Source organism: Lycium ferocissimum, unplaced genomic scaffold, assembly GCF_029784015.1.
Source record: "Lycium ferocissimum isolate CSIRO_LF1 unplaced genomic scaffold, AGI_CSIRO_Lferr_CH_V1 ctg763, whole genome shotgun sequence".
NCBI classification, from domain to species: Eukaryota; Viridiplantae; Streptophyta; class Magnoliopsida; order Solanales; family Solanaceae; genus Lycium; species Lycium ferocissimum.
The window spans coordinates 114,163-142,076 of record NW_026726873.1 but is presented as its reverse complement, the minus strand read 5'-3'; the positions used below and the strand labels follow the sequence as shown (position 1 = coordinate 142,076).

General features: G+C 39.3%; 3 protein-coding genes across 4 annotated transcripts in view; all 3 read right to left on the bottom strand.

Annotated features, from left to right (window-relative positions):
* Positions 1 to 894: 894 nt before the first annotated feature.
* Positions 895 to 27,914, bottom strand: part of LOC132045674 (DNA polymerase delta small subunit-like) — a 44,719-nt gene continuing 17,699 nt past the window's right edge. For both annotated transcript variants that reach the window (XM_059436244.1, XM_059436245.1), the window contains 2 exons: positions 22,828 to 22,894; positions 895 to 1,182 (listed from right to left, as the gene is read on the bottom strand). In XM_059436244.1, the coding sequence (XP_059292227.1) occupies positions 22,835 to 22,894 (60 nt within the window). In that variant the 3' untranslated portion in view covers positions 895 to 1,182; positions 22,828 to 22,834. The remainder of the gene's footprint in view (positions 1,183 to 22,827; positions 22,895 to 27,914) is intronic.
* Positions 8,833 to 22,821, bottom strand: LOC132045675 (uncharacterized). The gene is made up of 2 exons (XM_059436248.1): positions 18,095 to 22,821; positions 8,833 to 12,584 (listed from the first exon to the last, which is right to left on the bottom strand). The coding sequence occupies exons 1-2, from the start codon at positions 18,590 to 18,592 to the stop codon at positions 11,988 to 11,990; spliced, it is 1,095 nt and encodes a 364-aa protein (XP_059292231.1). The 5' UTR covers positions 18,593 to 22,821; the 3' UTR covers positions 8,833 to 11,987.
* Positions 10,821 to 11,980, bottom strand: LOC132045677 (uncharacterized). The gene is made up of 2 exons (XM_059436249.1): positions 11,145 to 11,980; positions 10,821 to 11,103 (listed from the first exon to the last, which is right to left on the bottom strand). The coding sequence occupies exons 1-2, from the start codon at positions 11,978 to 11,980 to the stop codon at positions 10,821 to 10,823; spliced, it is 1,119 nt and encodes a 372-aa protein (XP_059292232.1).

Sequence of the window (27,914 nt, the reverse complement as noted above, 5' to 3'; positions counted from 1 at the left end):
GGATGAACACATTTTTCATCTTTTTTAAAAAAAAAAAAAAAAAAAAAGGCTGCTAACCTTGGTACACTCCCGTATAATCAATCAAATACCCATCAAACAAATGATGCACTTTATCCCTAACATGCATGAACACATTTTTTATCTTTTCATTATGTGAGTTTTATTCAAGTACTTCTCACGCTATTGATTCATCCCTATTAGATTGGTTCCATTAAGTTTATAGAAAGTGCCATATGGTTAGAAATGTTCTTACAGGAAGTGGCAGTGATAGGGGTATTAGCTGTTTTGAAGAGACTATCGTATCCCACATAGAGACAAATCTCAATTACTTAAATTGGGCTCTGTTTGGACTTTCAAATATGACTCTGGTGCTTACTGAACTACTTATAAACTTATAATTACTAAAGTCTAATAGATCTGCAGTGGATGAAGATCAAAAAAAGAAAACTGTTACGATGGATGAATTATGATTGATGAGAACTAGTGTTTGTAGCAAAGAGCCGGCTTCACCCTGTTTCAAGTTTTTAAGCCTAAAATATCAAATTTCCAAACAATAAAAGTACGATCCATGTCCAGAGAAGTCCGAAAATGAATATCTATTATTTGCAAAAGAAAGATAATTGCGGGAAATGAACGAAGAAAGTTCGCCGGCTCTGATATTTTCAAGTAAGGAAATGATCAAAGGCTTTTATATGAGACTAAGAATATGACTTTGAGTCCTACTGGATAGATTGTTCATGTAGGACAGATAGGTTGTTCATGTAGGACAGATTTTACATGCTCGAGTTCCCACTTGTTTCCTATCCCATTCATAAGACATGTTCATTTTCTCAATAATTAGAGCCCGCTGAGACTGTTTTTATATGTATTTCTCCCACATCTTGCAAATCAAAAGGTGCAAAGAGTTGTTTCTCAAATTGAAACACAGTGTCTGAACAATAACAGAGAATTCCAAAAGTTAATCTGTGTAAAGATACAGGATAAGAGTTCTATAAATCTAGGTCAAATGTATGTCTTTTGCCTATTCAGAAACTAGCTAAGAGCACGTACGAATCCTTATAATCTGCATCTCATGTTTTTGCAACAGCAGCTGCAAAAGGGATTTTGTATCTTGAGTCTTGACGGCTGCAAATTTCTTCACCTGCCATTGTACATCTTCCGTGTACATGGCTGACCAATATCCTGTCACAAATTCTAAAGATCAGGAAATAGATTTCACTTCCGACCATCATATAAACTGGGGCTTCCAAACTTTGCTATGGCAATGAAGGCAGAATTTTAAACCAGTTGAATACTTCTGCCTTCTCTAAGATACAATAAGGGAAGAGGAAGGTTTTGCATCCATGGGGGAGAGGGGTTCTTAGGGGTTGATTAATTAGTTAGAAACAAAAATTTCCTCCTTTTAAGCTTAATTTGAGATGTCATTCAAGCGTAAGCTAACTGGAAAAAGAAGCAAATAATACCAATCTTACTTTCAACAAGTAAAAGCAGCATTACTGCTACTTCATGATTTAGGGAAGACATGGATCCATCTATAGCAGGTGTTTGAGAACTTTAGAAGTAAATTAAACAGATATTTGAAATTACAACTGAAAGTTTTACCAATGTATATCAAGGATTATTAAACCATATCTAAACTAGAGTGAGTTAATAGCATCAATCTCTATTGCAACACAAAGTTGTGAATGCCCTGCATGTGGATAATTGCTTAGATTTATAGAATACTAAGAGAAACTATCCATCTACTTTTCTATCCTATCGTCTGAATGTCTCCAAGATATCATGATTGGAAGGACCAAAACCAAAGAAATCGGGTTATACCCACTCTTTTTACGACAAAAACCCTTCTCTCCCTCTTTTCCAGTACCTGCAGACATACCACTTTCTAACAGGAGTAGAAACTGACGTAAATACTACACGAGCCACAATGTTGTTCCAAATTGAACTTTGCGTAATTATATTTTTGTAACCAAATTTAAACGTTGAGAACCTAGTAGCTATTTAAAGATTCATTATTTATCATGGAACATTCACTCATTAAGTGAGACAAAAATCCCTGTCATGCTGCAAGAAACTAAGCAAGATACAGCATTGGATATAATTCTCAGCATATGTGTATACGGTTATTTCTGAAAAAGGAGCCACCGCATAACAAGTAGTCCGTATCTTTGCTTTTTCAATGGCCTCACTTGAAATTACCACCATCCACTTCATTGGATCTTCCTCTCACCCGCTTAGATGATAAGTGTGTATTAGAAGGGGTTTGGTTGGATTAAAGCCACAAAACTAGCAGCGGCTAGCTTCCATAATCTAGTGTCATGATTTCAGACCACCACATAATCTTGGTTTTATCACAACCTAGCAGTATACTTGCTTTGAGGGGATAAAAAGCAAAGGACGGAGGAGACTGAACTATATACTTTTATATAGAGACGGCGACGTGGCGATGTCCGTGGGCTTGCCTGCCAAAGTCCTGACATACGCTGTCCTGCCTCAACATGCTTTGTTCCAGGTAATTTTCCACCCTACAGCTGTCCTGCCTACCCCTCTGAACTAGATGTCCTCTTCTTTTACCCTACTTATTCTTTTATTTATTCTTTAATTATAATTGTCTTTTTAAGTTTTTTACATTTATTATATTATCGTTTGTAATAGCGCGACCAATTTATATTATTTCCTTCATGTTTCACTAATCATAAATTTCAGCCTATTACTTAAATTACTAACTGAGATTTTCTTCTTCAGTTTCTCATTTACCTTTTTTATTCGTTCATTCTAATGAAACTAGTAAAATAGACACCATACTTTGTTTTTCCACATATTAGTGTACATCTTTACTCAATAAAATATCAGACTTTATGTATCAAACAAATGATACAAGAGGGAAAATTTTCTTTGTTGTGTTCCAAGGACCGATCTCAATTTCGACCTGCAATGAAAACTAGTTTCAAGGAGCGTTTCAAAAAATGTTGACCTTTAGTTGTCAAATCATTTGTATCATTTTTGCGTGTTCTTCAAATGATCCAAACCCCGCGTGAACGCGGAATGCTTCATGCATAGGGCTGTTTTTAAAGAAAAATTCATCATTGTAGTTCTTAGGGCAGGAGACAGGTCAGGCCAACTGGCAAGCATATCCTCTAATGCAAGGGGCTGAAGAAACAACGTCACTCGAACTAAACGAAAAAGAGAACTTCCAAGAAGCCAGAAGTTCTAGAAGATTTTCTGTATCTTTCTTAGCCACAACTATCAGTAATGCTGTACTTTATTATAAGTGATGAAAACAGCAAACGGAATCTACAGCACCAAAAGCAAACCGAAAAAGGGAAAAAGTGAAGGAGGAAAATGAAAAACGACAAAGGAAAGCTGCAAAGCTAAAGCAGGCCAAAACCTTCGAAAGCTGGAACACAATCTCAGAGAAAATATGTCCCACCAGCCCACCTCGCTCCTGCCTACCAGCCTCATCCATTCCCCGCATACTATTCCCCCATCCCCATCATACATTCTCCTGTGTGCGGCAGGAAGCTGCCCTGCTCCCCTTGCCATCCCCATTTTTTTGGTGAAGTATCCTCTGGTCCCCTGTATGTTTGCTCAATTGAATGAAGGACAAGCAAAAGAGAACTAGTTTCTTTTCATCTAATTTTCTAAGAGCTCAAGAAACTTATAAGGAGGAACTGCATACTCCACTTACCTCAAAAAATTTACTCCTATACCTCTTCTAATATCACCCCCCCCCCCCCCCGGGGACACCTTTTGTTGTTCCTACATATACCCCAATAAAATAAGATGAATGCATGAATTGTAGGATGGCTGGAGAATAGTCCAGAATGATGACATAACTTTTTGCTTTAGAAAGGAGAAGGGAAAAGGCCTCGCTGTAACACCCTAACCCCACATTTTGAGTATTTACACTCTTTCATGTTTTAAGACTTCATATAGCGGTATTGTATTTTGAGACCTGTTGGTGCGGTTTGGTTGGGACCCGAGGGAATCAGGAGGATTTCGGCCTCGGGAGGAAATTGAACAGGTGCTAAAAACTGAAGGTTTGGCGCTCTGGTGCACATGGCGCGCCAGTTATTCCTAGGCCGCAATGGCAGCGTTCGCGCTGCCTGTGCACCAGGTTTGCTCGCACGATGGGAGCGTGCCGCACCTCCCACAGCACAGGTCAGACCTGGAAAGTATAAAAGTTCAGCTTCGTGGTTTCTATTTCATTCTTCAAGGAAGCTCAATTTTGAGCAAAGATTCCATCTACAAGTTTGCAAAAAGTGACTTAATCATGATTTTGAGTTTATATTATGGATTTGCCTTTAGATTTATAATTTGAAAATGGAATTTGATAGATAAAATTGGGATTTTGTGCACCCAAGGATGTGGCCTAGGGGTCAATGAAGTGGGTTGAGCACCATGAGGTCTCAGGTCCAATCCCCATTTTTTTTTGGTGAAGTATCCTCTGGTCCCTTGTATGTTTGCTCAATTGAATGAAGGACAAGCAAAAGAGAATTAGTTTCTTTTCATCTAATTTTCTAAGAGCTCAAGAAACTTATAAGGAGGAACTGCATACTCCACTTACCTCAAAAAATTTACTCCTATACCTCTTCTCTCATCACCCCCCCCCCCCCCCCCCCCCCGGGGACACCTTTTGTTGTTCCTACATATACCCCAATAAAATAAGATGAATGCATGAATTGTAGGATGGCTGGAGAATAGTCCAGAATGATGACATAACTTTTTGCTTTAGAAAGGAGAAGGGAAAAGGCCTCGTTGTAACACCCCAACCCCACATTTTGAGTATTTACACTCTTTCATGTTTGAAGACTTCATATAGCGGTATTGTATTTTGAGACCTGTTCTTGCGGTTTGGTTGGGACCCGAGGGAATCAGGAGGATTTCGGCCTCGGGAGGAAATTGAACAGGTGCTAAAAACTGAAGGTTTGGCGCTCTGGTGCACATGGCGCGCCAGTTATTCCTAGGCCGCAATGGCAGCGTTCGCGCTGCCTGTGCACCAGGTTTGCTCGCACGATGGGAGCGTGCCGCACCTCCCACAGCACAGGTCAGACCTGGAAAGTATAAAAGTTCAGCTTCGTGGTTTCTATTTCATTCTTCAATATTTTAACACTTGAGGAGCTCAATTTTGAGCAAAGATTCCATCTACAAGTTTGCAAAAAGTGACTTAATCATGATTTTGAGTTTATATTATGAATTTGCCTTTAGATTTATAATTTGAAAATGGAATTTGATAGATAAAATTGGGATTTTGTGCACCCAAGGATGTGGCCTAGGGGTCAATGAAGTGGGTTGAGCACCATGAGGTCTCAGGTCCAATTCCCAGCAGAAACAAAACAGTAGGTGATTTCTTCCCATCTGTTCTAGCCTTCGTGGACAGAGTTACCTTGTACATGTTGTTGGTGGGAGGTGACAGGTATCCCGTGGAGTTCATTGAGGTGCGCGAGAGCTGGCCTGGACACCACGGTTATAAAAAAAATTGGGATTTTGTAAGCTAAACCCTAGAAACACTAAATTGATGATGTGAGCATTTATATGGACTCAAAATGGAAATTTAAGTATAGACTTGGACTTGTGAGGTTATGGGTAAATCGAATATGAATTTTGTTCGGAGGTTTGACCATGTGGGCTCGAGGTTCACTTTGACCTAGATCGCGTATTAAATTATGCAATGGCATTACTTACGCCTTTAAGTAATCTTTTGTATAGAGTTGAGCCATTTGGAATGTTCCGGAAATGGAAAAGTCGTTTCGGAAGGTTAAACCTTCGGTTGGACCGAGTTAAGTTATGATTTTGACCTCAATGAGGGAATTTTCCCAAATTGAACTTGTTATACATACATTACGTATATGGGGGTACCGTATATGTATGCTGACAAGTATATATGCGGGAACCGGGTGGTATGCGGAACATATTGTTGCTCTTGCTAAATTCGTGACATGACTACAAATGCATTCGGTATATGCTAGTATAATCTTATAGGCATCAATTACATGTTAGTTTATCATAATAGATTACATGTATGTCGGATTATATGTTTGGACTGTAGTTATGTACTGTGCATATGTATATTCTCTGCATATTTGTTTCACATTTATATATGGAGTTTGGCGTGTGAGTTGGCCATGACTCGGTGATTGAGTTTAGGGCGTGTGAGTTGTCCGCGGCCCGATTATAGCGTGTGGATCAAATCCATCCCTAATGAGTCACTTTTTAGGAGAGTCCTTGACAGTGTGCGCGCATGTATAAATAGTTGAAACTGTTGATTTCAGTGTAAAGGTTGAATCTTTATCATCCATATTAATTCTTGTTACTTGATTATGCATTTCTCATTAAATGTTGTGCATATTTAATTTATGCAATTTATGTGCTGCGTATTTATTATGTGCTTATAACAACTGCACAGGATTAAATTAGTTTCGATATTACTCTCATCACTATTTTTTCTTTAAGTTGGTAACTGTATCTATATTCCATAATGAGCAAAACAGTACATAGGTTGTACTGAAACCATATTTACAAGAGTACTCCAAAAGTCTATTGTCCTGTTCTATACTGAATTTAAACATCAATGATAGAGACAGTCATTTGAGTATATATCTGATTACACCAACAGGATCAAAATACAATTCAATTTGACCTTCTCCATACTATTCTCTACATTCTCAAAAGTCAAAACATCTAGAATTCCTCTCCTTCCAAATTGTCCATCAGATGCAAGCAAGGGACAATTCTCCATTTACCTCTATTCTTAGCCTGCAACCCTGATTCCTCCCAACTATGAAGTGCTTCTGCAATCTTTCGGGTGATAGTCCATGATATGGCTTTAAGATTTAAGAATAATCTCCAAAGTTGTCTTGTAACCTTGCAGTGTAGGAATAGATGGTTAACTGTCTCTGCTTTTTCACCACAAAAGAAACACCTGGAGCATAAGGGGAGGTACCCCTCTCCTCATCAAATTGTCTTGTGTCACGACAGCTTCCTTAGCCAAAAGTCACACTAGGCATGCAACTTTGTGTGGATTTTGGTTTTCCAAATGTTTTTCTATTGCCAGTTATTTAGTTGTTGATTGGGGTGGTTCATCTTGTTGTACGCTAAATTCACCTTGAAAGAGCCCCTATTATTATCCTGCCACCATAAAACATCTTGCCCTGTCTCTAGTCCACTGAACTGCTCAATTGTGATGAGAAAATCAGCCACTCTTTCGATTTCCCAATAATTAAGCTTCTTCTGAAAATAAAGCTCCATCCTTGAGGTGTCCGCAATTCTGCTAGTCCTTTGTTGATGTAAGACTAGACTGTGTAAGTCTGGAAAAAGCAATTCCAGATTGCCTACCTCATGCCAATCATCCTTCCAAAAGTTAGTCTTTTCCCCATTAACCACTTTGATCTTGGTATGGTGCTTGAATTCATTCTCTGATGGATCTCTATAAGCCGACTCCATAAGGTGTAGTAACCTCCTCGGTCATCCCAATTATCTTCCTCCTCATATTTAGCTCTTTTAACCTTTCCCCACAAAAGCTGATTTTGATTAGTATACTTCCATAACCATTTCATTCTGAGTGTCTTGTTCTGTATATTCAAATTCTTAAATAACCAATCCCCCATGTCTCTTTCCTGCCAGTAGAGACTTCCACTTGACCAAGTGGTATCCTTTCCTTTCTTTGTTCCCTTGCCACAAAAACTTCCTCCTGATACTATCCAACCTCTTGATAATCCCTGTTGGTATAGGAAACAAGGACATCATATATGTTGGAAAAGCATCAAGAACTGAGTTAATGAGAGTATATCTACCACCCAGAGACAGATACTAAGTCTTCCATCTTGCCAATTTCTTTTCACACTTCTCAATCACACTATTCTAGATTTCTGTGGATTTAGATTTAGCTCCCAGTGGCATTCCAAGGTATATGGTTGGCAATGTACCAACTTCACGACCTAGGACTGCATTTAGAAGCTCCAGATTTGGTACATCCTTGATGGGATACAAAAAACTTTTCCTCCAATTATGTGTAAGCCAGATATCCCTGCAAAAAGGACCAAGATCAGCCCAAGATATTTCGGCTGCTCTTCCTCAACATCACAAAAAATGAGAGTACCATCTGCATACTAAAGATGAGTTACTTCCAAATTATCTGCCAGCTCTAGCAACATCAAACCCTTTTAGCCAACCATAAACTCTTGTTGTTTTTACCATGTTGTTTAGGCCCTCCACTGCTAACAAAAACAAAAAAGGTGACAAAGGGTCTCCTTGTGTAAGGCCCCTTTGTGCTCTGAATAATCCTAGTGGAGAACCATTTATAAGAACTTTCTTTTTTTTTTGAAACTGGTAATTTTGTATTCATCAGCATTTAGGACATGCTGGAGACCTTCAAAAGTGTTACAGCAGGAGCATAAAAAGGAAATAGAAATACTTACAGAGATTCTAATAAATCTACAAACTGATTTCTATCTTCTAATCCTATTTCTTTACACCAAAAGTAGAAAGACACTATACAATTCCATTTGACTTTCTGAAGGTAACTGGATCTATTTTCAAAACACCTATCATTCCTCTCCCTCCAAACTGTCCACCATATGCAGTGTGGGATTGTCCTCCGCCATTTCTTTTGACTCTTACTGCCTCCCCTCTTCATCCAACAGCTAAGTAAATCTGCAGTGTGTTCAGGCATAGTCCATTGTGTGTTTGTTATGTTGAGAAATAAGGACCACAGTTGTGCAGTGAATTTGCAGTGTAGAAATAGATGCTTGTTGGTTTCATCTGTTTCCTTGCACAAGAAACATCTGGAAACTATGATGGCACCTTTTCTCTTTAGAACTTCATGTGTTAAACAAGCCCTCCTTGCCACCAACCATGTGAAGCATTTCACCTTGTTTGGAACTGGGCACTTCCATAAGTTTCTCCAAAGCTTTGGTTGCTCTCTATTCTGTAGATTACACTCCCTTTTGTAAGCCCTTTTTACTGAGAATTTCCCATCACTATTATGCTTCCATCTCAGAGTGTCTGGTTCATTGTTGGTGCCACTGAAATCACCAATTTTGCTTAACAGGTCGGCCACCCTTTCCACCTCCCAATCATTCAACAGTCTTCTCAAATTTAAGTTCCAGCCCTGTGCACTCCACATCTCATCTATTGTGCTCTCTGAATTATTGCATAGAATAAACAAGTCTGGAAATATTTCCCTCAATGGAACTTGCTCCTTCCAAGAATCTTTCCAGAATTTCACACTTTTTCCATCTCCTACAGTCATGTGCATATTATTTTCCATCTTGAGCCATAAAGCTCTGATTGTTTTCCATGCTCCAACACCATAAGTGCCAGTGCTCACTCTAGTACACCAAGGATTGAGTTCACCAAACTTGCACTTGATCACCTCTTTCCATAATGCATTCTCCTCACTGTTGTACCTCCATAGCCACTTCATCAACAGACAATTATTCTGTGCTTTCAAGTTTCTAATGCCCAATCCACCCCTTTCTTTATCTCTCATTGTTGTCTGTCATTTAACCAGATTATAACCTTTTCCCTGTCTGCAGCCATGCCATAAGAACTCCCTTCTAAGTCTATCCAATTTCTTCTGAACATTGGAGGGTAAAGGAAATAATAACATTACATATGTGGGAAGAGAATCTAGAACAGAATTGATAAGAATAAGTCTTCCTCCTAAAGATAAGTATTGTGCCTTCCACTTTGCCAATTTTTTTTATGTTTTCTCAACTATTCCATCCCAAATTTCCCCTGCTTTGTATTTGCTGCCCAGAGGCATGCCTAGATAAGTTGTAGGCAAAATATCCACTCTACATCCTAAAATGAGAGCAAGAGTCTGTATGTTTGGTACCTCTTTTATTGAAACCAAACTGGTTTTTCCCCAATTTACCTTTAGGCCTGAAGATGCTTCAAATAGTGTCAAGATCATTCTTATGTAACCAATCTGTTCGACCTTGGCCTCGCAAAATATCACTGTGTCATCTGCATACTGTAGATGACATATCTCTTTTCTCTGCCCCCCGATATCCCCTATCTCAAAACCTTTAATCCACCTATTCTGCAAAGCTATCCTCATCAAGCTATCAAAACCCTCCATTGCAATTATGAACAGGAAAGGGGACAATGGGTCACCTTGCCTAAATCCTCTTTCGGAAGGGAAAAAACCTACAGGTTCTCCATTCACAAGAACAGAGAACCTGACAGTTTGCTCAACAAAAATTTCCAATTAACATGGTCATAAGCTTTTTCTATGTCCAATTTACACACGACACCTGCTTCTGCCCCTTTGATTCTGGAGTCCACACATTCACTAGCAATAAGTGCAGCATCCATGATTTGTCTCCTCTTTATAAAAGCCATTTGATGCTTGTTCACCAGATTATCAACTACCTTCTTGAGCCTTTTTTCAGCTAGTAGCTTTGCTACTATCGTATAAACCTGACCTATGAGACTTATAGGTCTGAAGTCCTTCAACTCTGATGCTCCTGCTTTTTTGGGGATCAATGCTATAAACGTAGCATTAAAGCTTTTCTCAAACTTCTGATTCTCATGAAAATATTGAATGGTTTTCAGTATGTCATCTTTCATTATCTCCCAGAAAGTAAAATAGAATGACATAGGAAATCCATCAGGCCCAGGTGCCTTCTCCATAGCATACATTTTTATGCATTCCAGAACTTCTGCTTCATCAAATTGTCTTTGAAGCCACTCTTGCTCTTCCATAGTAATCCCTTGGACTTCATGTACCACCAGATCTGGCCTCCATTCCTCTGTTTCTTTGTAAAGAGTCTTGTAGAAGTTTTGGATTGCTTCTTTGATGTCCTCCGGGTTTGTCACCTCATTTCCCCCACAGTCAGGTTATCAATGGAATTAACCCTTTTGTGAGCTGTTGCTATCCTGTGAAAGTATTTTGTATTTTTGTCTCCCTGTTTCAGCCATTGTATCCTGGATCTTTGCTTCCAAGCTATTTCTTCGTTTCTTGCTACTTCCTCATACTCCATAGCTAAATTTGATTTTTGTACTGCCTCATCATCTGTAAGAATTCTTTGTTCTTGTACAGCCTCCCAATTAGCCAATTGATTTAGAATATCCTCCTTCCTCTGTTTCCAGTTGCCCCTGTTATTTTTACTCACAGTCCTTCAGTTTTTCTTTTTAACATTTTCGGCTTTTCAGCCAGAACAAAGCAAGGCCTCCCGTCTACCACAAATGATCCCCACCACAGTTTCACATTTTCCTTGAACCCCTCTACTCCTATCCACCAGTTCTCAAATCTAAAGTAAGATTTTTTGAATTTCAACTCTCCACAAGATAGCAAAATAGGATTATGATCAGATCCTATCTTAGCCAAAACTGATTGTTTAATAAGAGTGAATTGTTCCTCCCATGTTGAAGAGTAGAGGAATCTATCAATTCTGGAAGCACTTCTATGATTTTCACCTCTTCTCCATGTGAAGGAACCTCCAAATAAAGGAGGATCCACTAACTCCAGTTCTTCTATGCATTCAGAGAACTCAGCCATAGCTCCATTGATTCTCAGACAATTTGTTCTCTCAATAGGGTATCGGATGACATTAAAGTCTCCCCCCACGACCCATGGCCCTGCACACCTTTCCTTCATTGAGTAAAGCTCCCCCCATAGTTCCCTTCTTTCAATTTTTTTACAGTCAGCATAGACAGCTGTTAGAAACCAAGTAAAATCTGAGTTTTGTCCCGTCATTTTACAAGTTATACATTGATTGCCACACTCCGCCATCTGCCCTTCCCACACTCTCCTATCCCATAAGATCAGTATTCCTCCACTAGTCCCAACAACCTCCAAATGCACCTCCCCCACCCATCTATTGTCCCATATACTTTGAATAATATTATTTACACTGCCCACCAATTTAGTTTCTACCAAAATGTATACATCTGCTACCCACTGATTAATCAGATTCCTGACTAATCCCCTCTTTCTATCTTTATTGAGCCCCTTCACATTCCATGACACCATTGTATTCTCATTGATGACTAATAGCTAGATTCCTCCCTCTAGTTCTAAGTTCACCATCTTTGAACTTCCTATCAAAAATAAGGTTCCAAAGCTCCTTTGGAACAGTGTTGTTGATGTTAATTGAAGCTTTGACCTTTCCTGCTTGTCTTTCCATATATCTCTTTTGGTCCAGTTTCATACACAAAGCATATGCTTCCTTCTCGCATCCCCTTATAGCTGCTCCAAACAATTGGCCTAATTTGATGACATTGAGATGGACCCAAATAGTGGCCCTAGCCTCTATCATCTCCTCTGTAAGATTTTCTTCTATGCATAAATGTATTGGTTCATAGGAAACCAATTGATTATCATAGACTTCCAGAAAAGGTGACTCTTTTTCATCCATGGAACTTATGGATATCTCCCCCTCAATCATAAGAGTACCATCTCCTTGAGTTGAGTTCTCAGCATGGAGATGATCCTCTGGTACTTGATGTCTCTGGTTGTGTGTGTCTGCTACCATCTGCATGTGCTTCTCCAGCTCTACGTCTATTACTGAGTGTTCAAAGGGCTGTCTTGAATCTCCCCAGCCCAAATTAATGAATTCTGCAAAAGGTTCTGTGAACTTTTTTTTTTTTTTTTTGAACAGTTAACAACTTTGTATTATAGACCAGTACTTAGGTAGTACTGAAAACCCCTTTACAAAAGAAAAAAGAAAACTAAGAAGCTAAGAAAGTAAAATCCTAACATGAGTCAAGAACTTCTAGGATTGATTCTGCATCTACAGAGGGATTCTTTGTACACCAAAAACAAAATAGCAACATACAGTCTTGCTTGATCTTCTGTAGAGTGCTACTTCTATCCTCAAAACACCTGGAGTTCCTTTCTTTCCAGATTGTCCACCATATGCAAGCTGGAATGATCCTCCAGTAGCTTCTATTCCTGGCCCCAATCCCAGCCTCCTCCCAGCTAGAAAGAGTGTCAACAATCTTGCCAGGCATTGTCCAAGATATGTCTCTGAGATTGATAAAAATCTTCCATAACTGATCAGTAATTCTGCAATGCAAAAACAGATGCCCTACTGTCTCGGCTGCTTCCCCACATAAGCAACAATTTGAAACTAATATAATCCTTCTCTTTCTCAGGTTTTCATGTGTCAAAACAGCTTCTTTGGCTAGCAACCTTAAGAGGTATCTTAACTTTCCAGATTTGTCTCCATGGCCAGTTAGAGTTTTGTGGCTCAGTCATGTTCATGATCTTATAGCCTGAACTCACTTTGTAGTGCCCCTTGTTATGCCCAGTCCACCACAAACAGTCCACCCCATCCTTCAGCCCTTGGAAAGACTCCAAATGTTTATAAAGCTCAACTAGTCTAGGTATTTCCCAGTAATTCAACATTCTTCTTAAGATCAACTCCCAGCCTTGAGGTGACCACATTTCAGCCACTGTTTTGTTCTGATGTTGTGCCAGGGCAAACATATCAGGAAATAGCTCCTCCAAACTTCTGTTTCCCAACCACCTATCCTTCCAGAAAATTGTTTTGTTGCCATTATATACTCTGATAACAGAGTGGCTCTTTAAGAAAGGCCACCATGCTCTGGTCGATCTCCAGACAGTTACACCATATGGTTTATTTACCTCCTTAGTAGCCCAAAAATCGAGCTCCCCATACTTCAATTTGATCACTTTTCCCCATAAAGATTGTGAGTCTTGAGCATACGTCCACAGCCACTTCAATTTTAAAGCCTTACTTTGATTCTTCAAATTTTTGATACCAAGACCACCTTGTTTTTTACTACTGATCAGAACTTTCCACTTAACCAAATGATAACTTTTCTTTTCCTTGTTTCCTTGCCAGAAGAAGGACCTTCTGAGCTTGTCCAGTCTTTGGACTACACTTGAGGGGATAGGAAATAAGGATAACATATATGTTGGAAGAGCATCAAGAATTGCATTGATCAGAGTGAGCCTGCCTCCCAAAGACAAATATTGTGCTTTCCATCTAGACAACTTCTTCTCACACTTTTCCAGAACTGCATCCCAAATGTTCTTTGACCTTGATTTAGCACCCAGTGGCATCCCAAGATAGACAGTGGGTAAAGAACCTACTTCACCTCCCAAGATTGTGGCCAGAAGCTCTATATTAGGGACTAAATTGATGGGATATATATGGCTTTTCCCCCAGTTGATGTGAAGCCCTGAGATGCCTTCAAAGAGTACCAAAATTACTCTCAGATATTTTAGCTGTTCCTCATTTGCATCACAAAAGATGAGAGTGTCATCCGCATATTGGAGATGAGTCACCTCCAAACTCCTCTCATTGTTTGTGGAAACCTCAAAACCTGTGATCCATCCATTTACTTTTGCCGTCTTGATCATGTTATTTAAACCCTCCATAGCTAGAATGAATAGAAACGGGGATAGGGGATCCCCTTGTCTAATTCCTCTTTGAGCATCAAAGAAGCCTTCAGGGGCTCCATTAACTATGACAGAGAATTTCACAGTAGATATACAGAACCTGATCCATTTGATCCATTTCTCCCCAAAACCCATTTGCCTGAGGATTCTAAGTAGAAACTCCCAGTTAACATGATCATATGCTTTCTCAATATCAACTTACACAAAATGCCAGGCTTATTTTGTGATATTCTTGAATCTACTGCTTCATTAGCAATCAATACAGCATCCATGATTTGTCTTCCTCTGATGAAAGCCATCTGTTGAGAATCTATAAGCTTATCCACCACCCCTTTCAACCTCTCGGTGAGTACCTTAGACAAAAGCTTATAGAAACTACCTATCAAGCTTATAGGTCTGAAATCTTTCAGTTCCTTTGCCCCTGTCTTCTTGGGAATTAATGCAATATAAGTAGCATTGAAGCTCTTCTCAAACATGTCTTGGTCATGAAAATTGTGAAAAGCCTCCATGATGTCTTGTTTCAGGATTTCCCAATATTTGATAAAGAATCCCATGGTGTATCCATCAGGGCCAGGAGCTTTATCAGCAGCACACTTTTTCAAGCAATTATACACTTCTTGTTCCTCAAATTTGGCTTGTAAATTGTTCTTTTCTGATTCTGTTATTGAGGGACAGTTAATCAGATTCCCAGCAGGCCTCCAGTTCTCAGTCTCAGTGTAGAGCTTCTTGTAATATAGTATGATCTCCTCCTTAACTCTTTCAGGCTCCACAATGGTTTCCCCTTGCACTTCCAGATGGTCAATATAATTGTTTCTCTTATGAGCATTGGCTGAATTGTGAAAGAACTTTGTATTGTTGTCCCCTTCTTTCAACAATAAGGTCCTGGATCTTTGTCTCCATGCAATTTCCTCATTTTTGAGAAGTTCCTCATACTCCATAACTATTGCTGCCTTCCTGATTGATTCCTCTTCTGTCAATGCTCTGCTATCCAGTAATGAGTCCAAACTTGCCATTTGACTTAGCAATTTAGACCTTTGAATGTTCAGGTTCCCTTGTTAATTTCTGCTCCATTCTTTTAGCTTGCCTTTGAGAGCTTTCAGTTTGCACGCTAAAATGTAATCCGGCCTCCCATAGAACACAAAAGAATTCCACCAAGCACTGATTCTATTAACAAAACCTTCAGTATTTAGCCACCAATTTTCGAACTTGAAATATGATTTTTTGCGTTCCCAAGCTCCACAAAAGAGAGCAATAGGAACATGGTCAGAGGTCAGCCTTTGAAGAGTTGCTTGCTTCATCTTACTGAAATGATCATTCCAATCAGATGAGAATAAGATCCTGTCTATTCTAGAGGCTGTGGTGTGAGTATCACCTCTGAACCAGGTGTAAGTACCCCCTTCCAGGTGTAAATCAATAAGCTCCAAGTCTTCTATGAGATCTGAAAATTCTACCACGGCTGAAGATCTCCTCTGACAATTCCTCTTTTCAGAAAGAAATCTATAAACATTAAAATCACCACAAAATGCCCAAGGCCTCTCCGTAAGTCCTCTAACAGCCTCCAATTCATCCCATACACCTCTTCTTTCCACCTTACAGTTTGGAGCATAGACCCCAGATATATGGCAATTAAAATTCTGAAGCATAGCCTCAAACTTGCAAGTTAGAGTGTAAACACCCGTTTGTAGAACCTCCCCCTTCCAAACTCTACCATCCCATAGCATAATAATTCCCCCTCTAGTACCACTTGCTTCTAGGCAAGCATATCTTACCCATCTTCCCCCCCAAATTTGCTTCACTAAATCTTGAATGTTCCCCTCTAGCTTGGTTTCCTGAAAACAAAGAATGTCTGCTCTCCAATGATCTACAAGGCTCTTTACCATCCTTCTTTTCCCCACATCGTTTAATCCCTTACATTCCATGACACAAGATTGAGCTTCATTACTTAGACTATGTTTTCCTTTCCCTTGTTCCTCGCTCTCCCATTACTTTTGAATTTAACATCAAAATCAATTAAATTCTTTAACTCGTGATCCTCCGCTCTGGATTTTTTAATTTCCATGGCGAGTGTTCCATCCTTCTAGCTTGCTTGCACGCATCAATTTGCATAAGAAGCTCTCGAGCTTCTTCTTCATGTCCTGAAGTCGCCGCCAAAAATCTTGCCTAACTTGATAATATTTTCCGAACCCAAAACAACGTAACTCTCCTTGCATCATAGCAAGAATTTTCTCGCTTTGTTAGAATAGGTACGGCCTCTTCCACATCCCATAACTCCCCATTAATGCTTGAATCGAGATTTTCCAACTCGCCGTTCGTTCTTTGGGGAAATCAAGAACCCCCTCCTCCTCTTCCACCATATTTTCCCCCTCGCCCTTGTCAATTGTATGTACCGTTTCCTATCTCTTTCCGAAACTAAAAAATTAGGAGTCTTTGCGTGTATGTACTCTCTCTGTTTCGCTCGTAAGTAATAAGCCTTGTGGGTTTTACGAAGAGGATGTTCGTGTGCAGCTAATTTCAAAAATAATGTCTCTCGTTATTTTCGATTTGCCGGGAATTTAAGTCATTAAAGATGACTTGGGCCGAATCTGCCCATTTGAAGTTCTTTCGGACCGACCTAATCGCTTATTAATGTTTTACGAATAGGTCCGCTCTCTCACGTGTTTCTTGCATTGTTTAAAAATTTCGCAACACCCACGCGTTGCAGTGTTCTCCAGTCAACACTGTCATAGAGCGACTTGGTTAATAACCTCGTACGAGGCTTTGGACCTCGGATATTAACCTGTTCTTGTACTCTTCTTTGATCAAAGATCACTACGGCGCCTTCCCCGGGACCCCTAGCCGGTTCTTTGGCCTAATCTTCTCAAATATTGTATTTCTCTCAACCCAGACGGGATTATGAAATTGTATCCCCCTTGAGACGGTGACCTCCTGGGTATGCATCGAGCCTCGCCTACGACTTCAATTCGAGCCCATTTTAGGTGGTTTTTGATTCAGCTTTCTTTTTTCGTCTTCTTCCACCCTCCACAATTTGTCGCCGATTTCTTTGAATGTATCGTGTGACCATAAATGGAGTGGCCCCCTACCGCTCGATCCAAGTCGAAATTTTCTTCTCGTTGGACCGGTATACGACCAACAAAAGGGTTCCACCACTCTAGCTTGATCTTGAAATTTTTCCAAACCCATTGCCCTTGTAAAATCGCTCGGCCATGTTCCTATTTGGGAACTCGAAAAGGAACAAATGTCCACCATCTCGGTAGATATTAACCCCGAAAGCTTTCTTCCACGTGGAAGTTGCCCACTTTCTAATATCCGAAAGGGTGGGGGTTCTTTTCCCAAAGATACCGATTTGCATCTTCCCAATATACCTCTTCATTAACTATGCTATCCTTTGTTGTTGATTGGGGTTGCCATTTATCGTCTTCAACAACCTTTGCGTACGGAAAATCTTTGTTAGTCGGTTGGGGGGATGCTCGACGGTTGGTTGAGAGAAATTAATGAATCTTTCAATCTTATAAGCTATATCTCTCCAGCCTGCATTGATGGCCAGTTCAAGTACAATAATAACTGATCTTGCTTCACCTTGAGGGATAAAATGCTCATGTATCTGCCATGTTCATTGTACTTCCTAGTAGCAAAGAAGTCAGCCACCTGACCTTTTGTCCTCCATCTTCTCACCAACTTTTTTTGGCCATTTGAAGCTTCCTTGAAAGTGAAGCATACCCACTCCATGATCTTCTTGCTCAAAAGGCCCATTTGCTGTTTCTTTTGGGCTTGTAAAATTTCATACACCTTCATAATAGCTTTACTTAAATCAGTGGCCCCACTCCCCCTAGTCACGTGCTCTTGAGCTTGTGTAAGTGCTTCTTCTTTCAAATTTGAAATAATTAGATCTGTGGCCCCACTCCCACTAGCCACGTGCCTTGAGTCCTTACCCATTATCCTTTCTGTGTAAACATCGATATCTGATGAACTATCCGTAGCTCTGCCCTTTCCTTTTGCTGCTACGAATTCTCTGCTTTTCTGAGGGACCCCTCTGACCTCTGCCTCAACTTTTTCATCCACGCTGTCATCTCGAGAAAAGGTTTCATCCCCCATCGCCGGTCTGTAAGTTGCCGGCGACTCACACCACACTGGAAGAGAGTAAATCAACCCATTATCGACTATCTCTACTTCCGTTGGGATCTTCTCCTTAGGTCCTTTAACAAGATTCTTGCCCATCTCAAGTGATTTTTGAGTTCTATCTCCTCTTCGTTTTCTAGCCAACCCCCACAATTATCACCTATCTTCTTCATCACCTCTTTGTTCCAGAGCTGCAATGGAAGCCCTAACACTCTTATCCAGAACCAGTCAAACTTTGTTTCTTCTGGGTAAGCTCCTTTGGTCGGTGACCACCAATCGAGTTTCAGAATCGAGCCTTGTGTTCTCTATTCACCCATGATAACATGTTCTGCAGCCTTCCTTGTTTGAAATTCGAATAGAAAAAGAAATCCATTCATGTCATACACCTGAACATTCTGAGCCCCCTTCCATGTCTATTGGGCCCAATTTCGAACATCATTGCGAACTGGCACATCTTCTCCTCCACAGAACCTCCCAACAAGACATCTACTGAGAAGGCTCCTGTTATCAATGTTTGAGAAAGTCTTCAGCATCGCATCTTCCTTAATTACTACTATTTCTTTCTGACTCCATTTGCTTTTATGTAGAGCTTCTTTGTAATTCCCCTTCCCAATGATTGTATTAGGATTTAGTTCCCCTGTTGTAATAAGTGCTCCCTTTTTCTCTGCATTCCTTTAATGAAGTTTTCCACTTTTGTTATCAAACACCCCCATCCCTCATTTAATGTATTTTCTGGTATAATAATCACTAATCTGCTCTGTCCCTTGATCGAAATAACTAATATGAACCGACCATATTTATTGAACTTTTGTGAGCAATAAATATTTGTCGAGAAGTCACGGCATCTCCATGATTTGAAGCTTTTCCCCCTTCTCTCTGTTGCTTCCTTTAGCCTTTTGCATAGCCAAAGTAAAGCTTCCCTGCTCAAAACCATACGTCTGATAGACAGTCTATCACTTTCCACCCAGTCGAACCAAAGTCTCAGATGAAGAAATTATCTCTGTTAGATCATATGATTTTCCCCCCTGTCTGAAATATAACCTGTTTTCCATGGAGAAAAGAAACCACAAGGGAATAAAAGAAAAAGAAGAAGAGGCTTAGATGGAACTCCAATGGCAGAAGACCACGTAAGGGTGAGGAACTCGAAACCTAGGTATGGCCGAGTTTCTTTGTGTGAGAGAGGATCAGAAGAAAGTGCTATGATGATGCGAAGGTCATCTGGGTGGGAAGAGATTCGTAAAAGATTCAAGGAGAGAGAAAGTTTAGAAGGGGGGTTGGAAGAGATCGGGAAGTGTTTTAGGAGAGAGAAGAGTGGTGGGTCATGTCGGAATACAGCTTCTGATGGTCGGCGTGAGGGTTTCAAGAGAGAAAAAGAAGAAAGAAGGTGTTTTGGGACTTACCTCGACATCCGTGTCTGAGAGCATTTTTAGGCTAGAAGATGTTAACTCTAATGAAACTCACTGTTGAGATGCAATATTTGATCCAATGGATCCATTTCTGTCCGAAACCCATCCTCTCTAGTAAATTTAGAAGATATCCCTAGTTAACATGGTCATATGCTTTTTCAATGTCAAGCTTGCACAAAACTCTTGTTTCTTCTACTTCAATCTGGCATCTACTTCAGTCTGGAATCTACTGCTTCATTGACTACTAAGACAGCATCCATGATTTGCCTTTCCTTTAATGAATGCCATTTGTTGAGAATCTACAACTTTAGCCATCACACCTTTCAACCTTTTTTGTTAGCACTAGTGAATATATCTTGTAAATGCTGCCTATCAAACTAATAGGCCTGAAGTCCCTCAGCTCTCTAGCACCTTTTTTCTAGGTATAAGAGCTATGAATGTGGCATTGAGGCTTCTTTCAAATTTTTCTCGATCATAGAAGTTCTAGAAGGCACTCATGATATCCTGCTTCAACATCTCCCAGCACTTGATGAAAAACCCCATGGTGAAACCATCTGGACCAGGTGTTTTGTCAACTGCACACAATTTTAGACATCTCAACATTTCATTTTCCTCAAAGTTTCCTTGTAAGAACTCCTTTTCCTCCTCTGTTAACACTGAACAGTTTGTAAAATGGCAACCAGATCTCCACTGCACTGTCTCTGTATATAGCTTCTGATAGTAATCAACTATTTCACCTTCAGTTCTGATATCACTACTTTGTTAGGGCGGTTCATGATACCTACTAATTACTCCCCGTACTCACCCCTTTTCTTTCCTGACTTTATGTGTAGATTTGGATCCGACCACCAGTGGAGTCCGTGAGTGAGAGCTTGTCGTGGATTTGCTATTCCAGGGGTGAGCTACCATCTTGTTTGCGGTAGCTTAGAGACTTCTATTCTGTTTATTTCCATTCAGACAGGCTATGTATTGGTCGTGAGACAGTTGTACTTATTTCTACTATTAGTAGTTCATGACTAGCACGTACCAGGTCTTGGGGTGTTTTATGTTTTTTCCTCCACACTTGTCCAGAATATGGATTTCATTATATATCTAAATTCCTTATTTAGACTATTTATCTATTAATGGGAATTGTGATTTGCCATTTCTAACTAGTTTTGGTTCGCCTAACGAGGATGTTGGGTGCCAATCACACCAAGGGTGATTTGGGTAGTGACAGTTATTGTCCTAACTAACATTGTGAATCAACCAGTCCATCTGACCAAGATCGTCGGTTAAAGCTCCATATCATCATTTAACAACGGAAGAAGAAAGGAAAGGAAACTTAATTTATCGAAAGACAGACTCCCCGGCTGAAAATCTGGAAACTGATCCCTGCAAGCTTTTTCTGGTGTGTTTGGCCAGAAAGGAGCCGTTGATGTTTTAATGGAATATAAATCCCAAACCAGGATAATAATTTTTTGGACTTTGTATGCTCCCTGCTCTTAGCAGAGCCTTCCATGTACTGGAGCTAGGACACTCTTTTGGATGCATCTACTCGATGCCATCAATGAAACTACTTACTTCATCCAAAAGACAAGACTCTCCAGCCTCACATACTGATATAGACAAACACTTGGCATGGTGAAATTTAGGTGCTTTGGGAGATGAAGAGTTTGAACTTTGAGGTTCTCTCTTCTGGTAATTGGTAATGTCATGTCATTCTATACTAGCACTTTCAGTAGCATTTCTTCGTTACGTTTCCATTAAACATGGATCCATTTCAGCACTTACGACTCTTGGCATATACTGAACTAGATTACACCCTCCGTCCCAATTTATATGACACTCTTTCCTTTTTAGTCAGTCCCAAAAAGAATGACACCTTTCTATATTTAGTAAAAAATTCAACTTTAAATTTACCTTGTTACCTTTAATGAAATGATTTGTAGCCACAAAAATTTCGATGATTTGTTTTAGACCACAAGTTTCAAAAGTCTTCCTTTATTTCTTAAACTTCGTGCCAAGTCAAACACCTTCATATAAAATGCGACGGAGGGAGTAGTATTTATACCAAATATAGTTATATATTTAACCAAGGCAGACATAATCATATACTCCGGTTGTCCCATTTTGTGATACATTTTGATTGGGCGCGGCGTTTAAGAAAGAAAGACTAACTTTTGAAATTTGTGGTCTAAAACAAGTCTTAGATATTTGTGTGGTTATAAATCTCTCATTAAGGGTAAAATGGGAAGTTTAAAGTTAAATTCTTTCTAAATATAGAAAGGTATCTTTCTTTTTTTCAGACAAACTAAAAAGGAAAGTGAATCGCATAAATTGAGACTATGGGAGTAGTATGTTCCATTAGTAGAACATTCAATAAAACAAATCCTATTACCTTCTAGAAGCAGGCAACAATATGGTGCACCATCTCTCACCCTCATCCACATTTACTTCTCCTTTTCATTTCTTCTCTTCTTTTTTGCTTCCTCTTCCTCTTCTTCTCACTTATGATTAAGTTCACATATTTTCTCTTTTCATTTTTCTTGTTTATTTTCCTATTCTGTTCCACTTTTCATGCACCTATCACGGGTCTAGCAGCAACCACTTCCCAGGATTATAACTTGCATAAATTTCCTACATGAGTTTTCAAGTTCCTTGAGAAACAGCACCGTGTATTCGCAATTTCAATAACATGGATGATATGAAGTCCCTGCTGGATGAAAAAAAGCACCGTGTATTTGCAATTTCAATAACATGGATGATATGAAGTCCCTGCTGGATGAAAAATGGAGAAGAATACTAAACTTGAACAGGGGGTTCAAGGAAACCAAAATCAAGAAGCAGTATCCAAAGAAATGCTGTTTAAAAATATCAAAAAACAGAAATACACTTCCCTGGTAACTTTTAGCTGGAATATTTATGCACTTGTCCATTACATCGTACCTTGCTATTATAAGTGGATTTGAGTGGCAAAGCTGAGCAAATGGCACTCAAGGTTTCTGATATTCAACTGCAGCAACAGAAAAGATAAGCTCATATAATTCTTATTCAAAGGAGTAAAATGAAAATAAAAAGGAAATTAAGCTTTACAAAGGAATGTCATAAGAAAAGATCTTATGACCACATCTAGCATGATCATCAAAAAAAAAAAAAAAAAAAAAGGAAAAACAACTCTTACTTCCTCCTTTTCAATTTATGTGTCCTACTTTCTTTTTCAGTCTGTCTTCAAAAAAAAATGTATTTTTCTATATTTAGTAAGTTTTTAATTTCAACATTCCTTTTTTACCCTTAATGACACTTCCATATAGGAATGACATGGCATGTTTTGGACCGCAACATTTAAAGGATATTTTATACATACCTTTAGTTTCAGACCACAACATTCAAAAGTAAGTTTCAGACCACAACATTCAAAAGTATTCTTTACATTCTTAAATTTCAGGCAGTCAATCTAAGACATTAAAATGAAACAGTGAAAGTATTATTTTAGAAGGATCTCATGCTCATGTTTTAATCAAAGTTTCTTCTTTGGGACAAGGCCAAGCATTATCCAGAAAGAGACAAAATGAAGAGAATCTGATAAGATATAATCCACAGCATAATTTTACTTGGTCTTTCGAAAACAGCTGTCCTACCTTGGTAGGAGTAAGGTCTGCGTACACTCTACCCTCCCCAGACCCCACGTTGTGGGATTTCACTGGGTTGTTGTTGTTGTACTTTACACCACTAGTACACAAACAATAACAGAAATTTAATGTCTACTTTATTTTGTTTTGATGCCCAATTTTAGTTTAAATTCTTGATTCATGAGTTATTTTTATGTCATTTGGTGTGCTAAATGTTGTTTTATGGTTTCATAGGCATTGGAGCTTAAACAGACTTAGGCCCGTTTGGCCATGGATAATTTTCCTTTTTTTTCCGGAATCATGTTTGGGCATAGAATAGTTACAATTTTCCGGAATTCAACCTTGATTTTCTGGAATATTCCGGAATATGAAAAGCTCCAAATACCTGTTTTCACGTTTTTCACTCCAAATCACTCATAAAAATTCAACATTTTTCCAAGTTATATTCATGTCCAAACACAAACCTTGATTTTCTGAAAAGGCCGCACCAAAGGGGTGTGATGTAGACAGTCTACCCTAATGCAAGCATTAGTGGCTGCTTCCACGGCTCGACCCGTGACCTTATTTCTTAGGTCACACAGAAACAACTTGATCATTGCTCCAAGGCTCCCCTTCATGATGATGATATGATATAAACTAAATGAAGAAATAAGAATTCATATAGCCAACCCCAACTTGTTTGGGACTAAGGCGTAGTCGTTGTTGTTTTTGACACTGTCAACACTCTGGTAACATCTACTTCGTCATATATTGGATATCGGTTAGATTTTGCTTTGACTCATCATCATGTTTCTTGGCTCAGATATTTTTTGTGCTAAAATTATGATTTCTAATCCAAACAATTCTATCACCATAGAACCTTTGGTAGGTAGTGCAAAACTTATCATGGCTATTCAATTATGGTGTAAGGGGTAAGGTGTTTGAAAGTTTTGGTACCAAAGTAGCATACTTTATTCATCTGTAGGGGTACAAATTTATAGTAGAAACAAACAAACAAACAAACTAGCTATCTGATCCCTTGATTCTAGCAGATTTGATAATCAAGGGATGATTTTATTTGATCTAATTTCCTAAAACATCCAATAGTATATCAGATCTGATTTTATCAGATCTTACAAAATCAGATCTGATCATAATCAGATATTCACAAATCAAGACTCCCCCTCAAGTTGGCATGTAAATATCTGTCATGCCTAACTTGCTTACAAGAATTTCAAATTTTGGTTTAAAGAGTCCTTTTGTGAAAACATCCGCAATCTGCTTATTTGTTGGGACAAAAGGCATGCACACACTTCCTTCTTCAATCTTCTCTTTTATGAAGTGCCTATCCACTTCAACATGCTTTGTTCTATCATGTTGAACTGGATTGTGAGCAATACTTATGGCGGCTTTGTTGTCACAGTACAACTTCATTGGTAGAGCAAATGGTTTTTTAGATCTTCCATCATCTTCTTGAGCCAAATCATCTCACAGATCCCATGAGCCATAGATCGGTATTCAGCTTTCAAAGACCGCTACGGGCTACGACATTCTCGCTTTTTACTCCTCCAAGTCACGAGATTTCCCCAGATAAATGTACAATATCCGTACGTAAACCTCTCGTCGCAGTAGAACCTGCCCAATCCGCATCTGTAAAGCTTTCAATGCTCCTTCGTTGGTTTTTTTTGAAAAACAACCCTTTCCTCGGAGAACTTTTCAGCTATCTTAGAATCCTATAGACCGCTTCCTGGTGCTCTTCCTTTGGAGAGTGCATGAATTGATCGACTAAGCTTAAGGCAGCAAAAGCTATATCCGAGTGTGTGACAAGTAGATCAACTTTCCCACTAGTCTCTCGATATTGACTTTGGTCAATTGAATTTCCTTCTTTGTATCCGAATTTTATATTCGGATCAATAGGTGTTTCATTTCGGACGACAACCACTCATCCCTGTCTCGTTCAAACGATCTAGCACATACTTCCTTTGTGACACCATAATGCCTTCTTTTGATCTCGCTACTTCCATGCCAAGAAAATATTTCAATTGGCCCAAATCTTTGATCTCAAACTCCGTGGCCTACTGATTTTTAAAATTTTTCATTTCTGACAAGTCTCTCCTGTAAGTATGATATCATCAACATACACTATTAGGATAGTTGTCTTTCCCTCAAGTGAATGTCGAATGAACATGGTATGATCTGCTTGCCCTTGAATGTATCCTTGTTTTTTCACAAACTGAGTAAACCTCTCAAACCAAGCTCTTGGAGATTGTTTGAGCCCGCGGAGAGATTTTTTTAGCTTGCACACTCTAGGTCCTTACCTTTCTTCAAAACCTGGAGGAGGATCCATGTAGACTTCTTCTTCGAGTTTTCCATTCAAGAATGCATTCTTCACATCTAGTTGTTAAAGTGGCCAATCAAGGTTGGCAGCAATGGTTAGCAGAACCCTGATTGAGTTCAACTTGGCAACTGGAGCAAACGTTTCGAGATAGTCAATCCCGTAGGTTTGAGTGAACCCTTTTGCTACCGACGCGCCTTATACCTCTCTAGGGACCCATCGATTTAAACTTGATAGTGAACACCCACACGCAGCCCACCTGTTTTCTTTCCGCGGTAGTTCCGCCATTTCCCGTGTTTCATTTCTATCAAGAGCGTTCATCTCCTCTAGAATTGCCTCCTTCCATTCGGGAACTTTCAAAGCATCCCGCACATTTCTCGGCATCTCCATTCCGGATAATTGAGAAAGAAAAGCTACATAGGAAGGGGACAAGTTTCTATATGACACAAAATTTGACATGGGATGGTTGGTGGCTTTTCTTACCCCTTTACGTTTGGCAACGGAAGATCAAGGTCTAAAGTAACAAGGGGTAAATCGAGTTAGGTTTTGGAGAATTACCTTGTATCTCGGCCGAGATCTTGCGGGCCGGACGTTTGGTTCGATGAGAGTCTTTAATCTCTTTTTTCTTGGTTCCGGTTTCTCCTCGAGTAAACCCGTAATTCCCTTGTTTGTTCCCCGTTCTTGTCATTAATTGTATCATGAAAAGGCTCTATTGACTCAGCTTTTTTCATTTTCATTATTTAAGCCGTGATCTCTTACCTTCTCATGGTTGTTATTACCAAAAGTACTATTTCCAGTGTCTATGATAAAACCCGGATCATTTTGTTTGTCACACACGAGGTCAAGAGGTTCCTTATTATCCCTCGAATCTTCACTATGTTTCTCCCCCGAAGATGAGTTCCAAAAAACAATTGAGATTCAAAAAAGTGACATCCATTGTGACAATGATCTTCCTAGAATTTGGGTCATAACACTTGTATCCCTTTTGACTAGGAGTATAGCCAACAAAAACACATTTTTAGGACGTGGATCAAGTTTACTCCTATTATGATCATGAGCATGAACAAATACACTACACCCAAAAACTCTCAAAGCTAGATCCATCTAATCTAGAAGTAGGAAAGTATGTCTTGAACATACCGAAAGGGGTTTTAAAATCTAGAACACGGGAAGGCATCCTATTAATAAGATAGGTGGTCACATCAAAATAGCTTCTCCCCAAAGAAATTTAGGGACTCCACTTGTGAATAATAAGGGGCTCTGGTTACTTCCATAAGATGCCTATTTTTTCTCTCGGCTATTCCATTTGCTTTGGGGTGTATCAGGACAAGAACTTTGGTGCACTATTCCCTTGGAAGTGAAAAAATTGCCTAGCTGGTCATTAAAAAACTCTCTCCCATTATCACTCCGAAATATTTGAATCTTCTCATTAAATTGTGTCTCAACCATAACATAAAAAGCCTCAAACATATGTTTTACTTCCTTTTGTCTTTCAATAGGTACACCCAACTTAGTCTAGTGTGATCATCTATGAAACTCACAAACCACCTTTTTCCATTTACAGTTGCTACCACTAGAAGGTCCCCAAACATCGCTATGGATTAACTTGAAGGGTTTTGTGGCATGGTATTTTTGGGAAGAAAAAGATGAGCGTCGTGTGTTTAGCCATTTCACAAAATTCACACCGGAAAGAAGATGGACTTTTATTCATAAATAACGAGGTAACAAGAGTTTCAAATAATGAAAACTAGGATGACCAAGTCTATAGTGCCATAACATGACTTTATTATCAACTAGAATGAAATTCAAACAAGTTGAACTAAAATTTGCTGATTTGTCACCATCTTCAAGAAAATAGAGACCTTCGACTCTCTAGCATTGCCAATCGTCCTCCCGAGACCTTGTCCTGAAATACACATGAAGTAGAGTCAAAGATAGCACGACAATTAAGGTTTCGAGTCAATTTGCTGATGGACACAAGATTGCAAGACAATTTTGGAACATGAAGGACATCAAAAAGAGTCAAATGAGGGGTTAATTTGATTGTCCCTTTTCCAGCAATTGCTGAGAAGGAACCATCAGCAACTCTG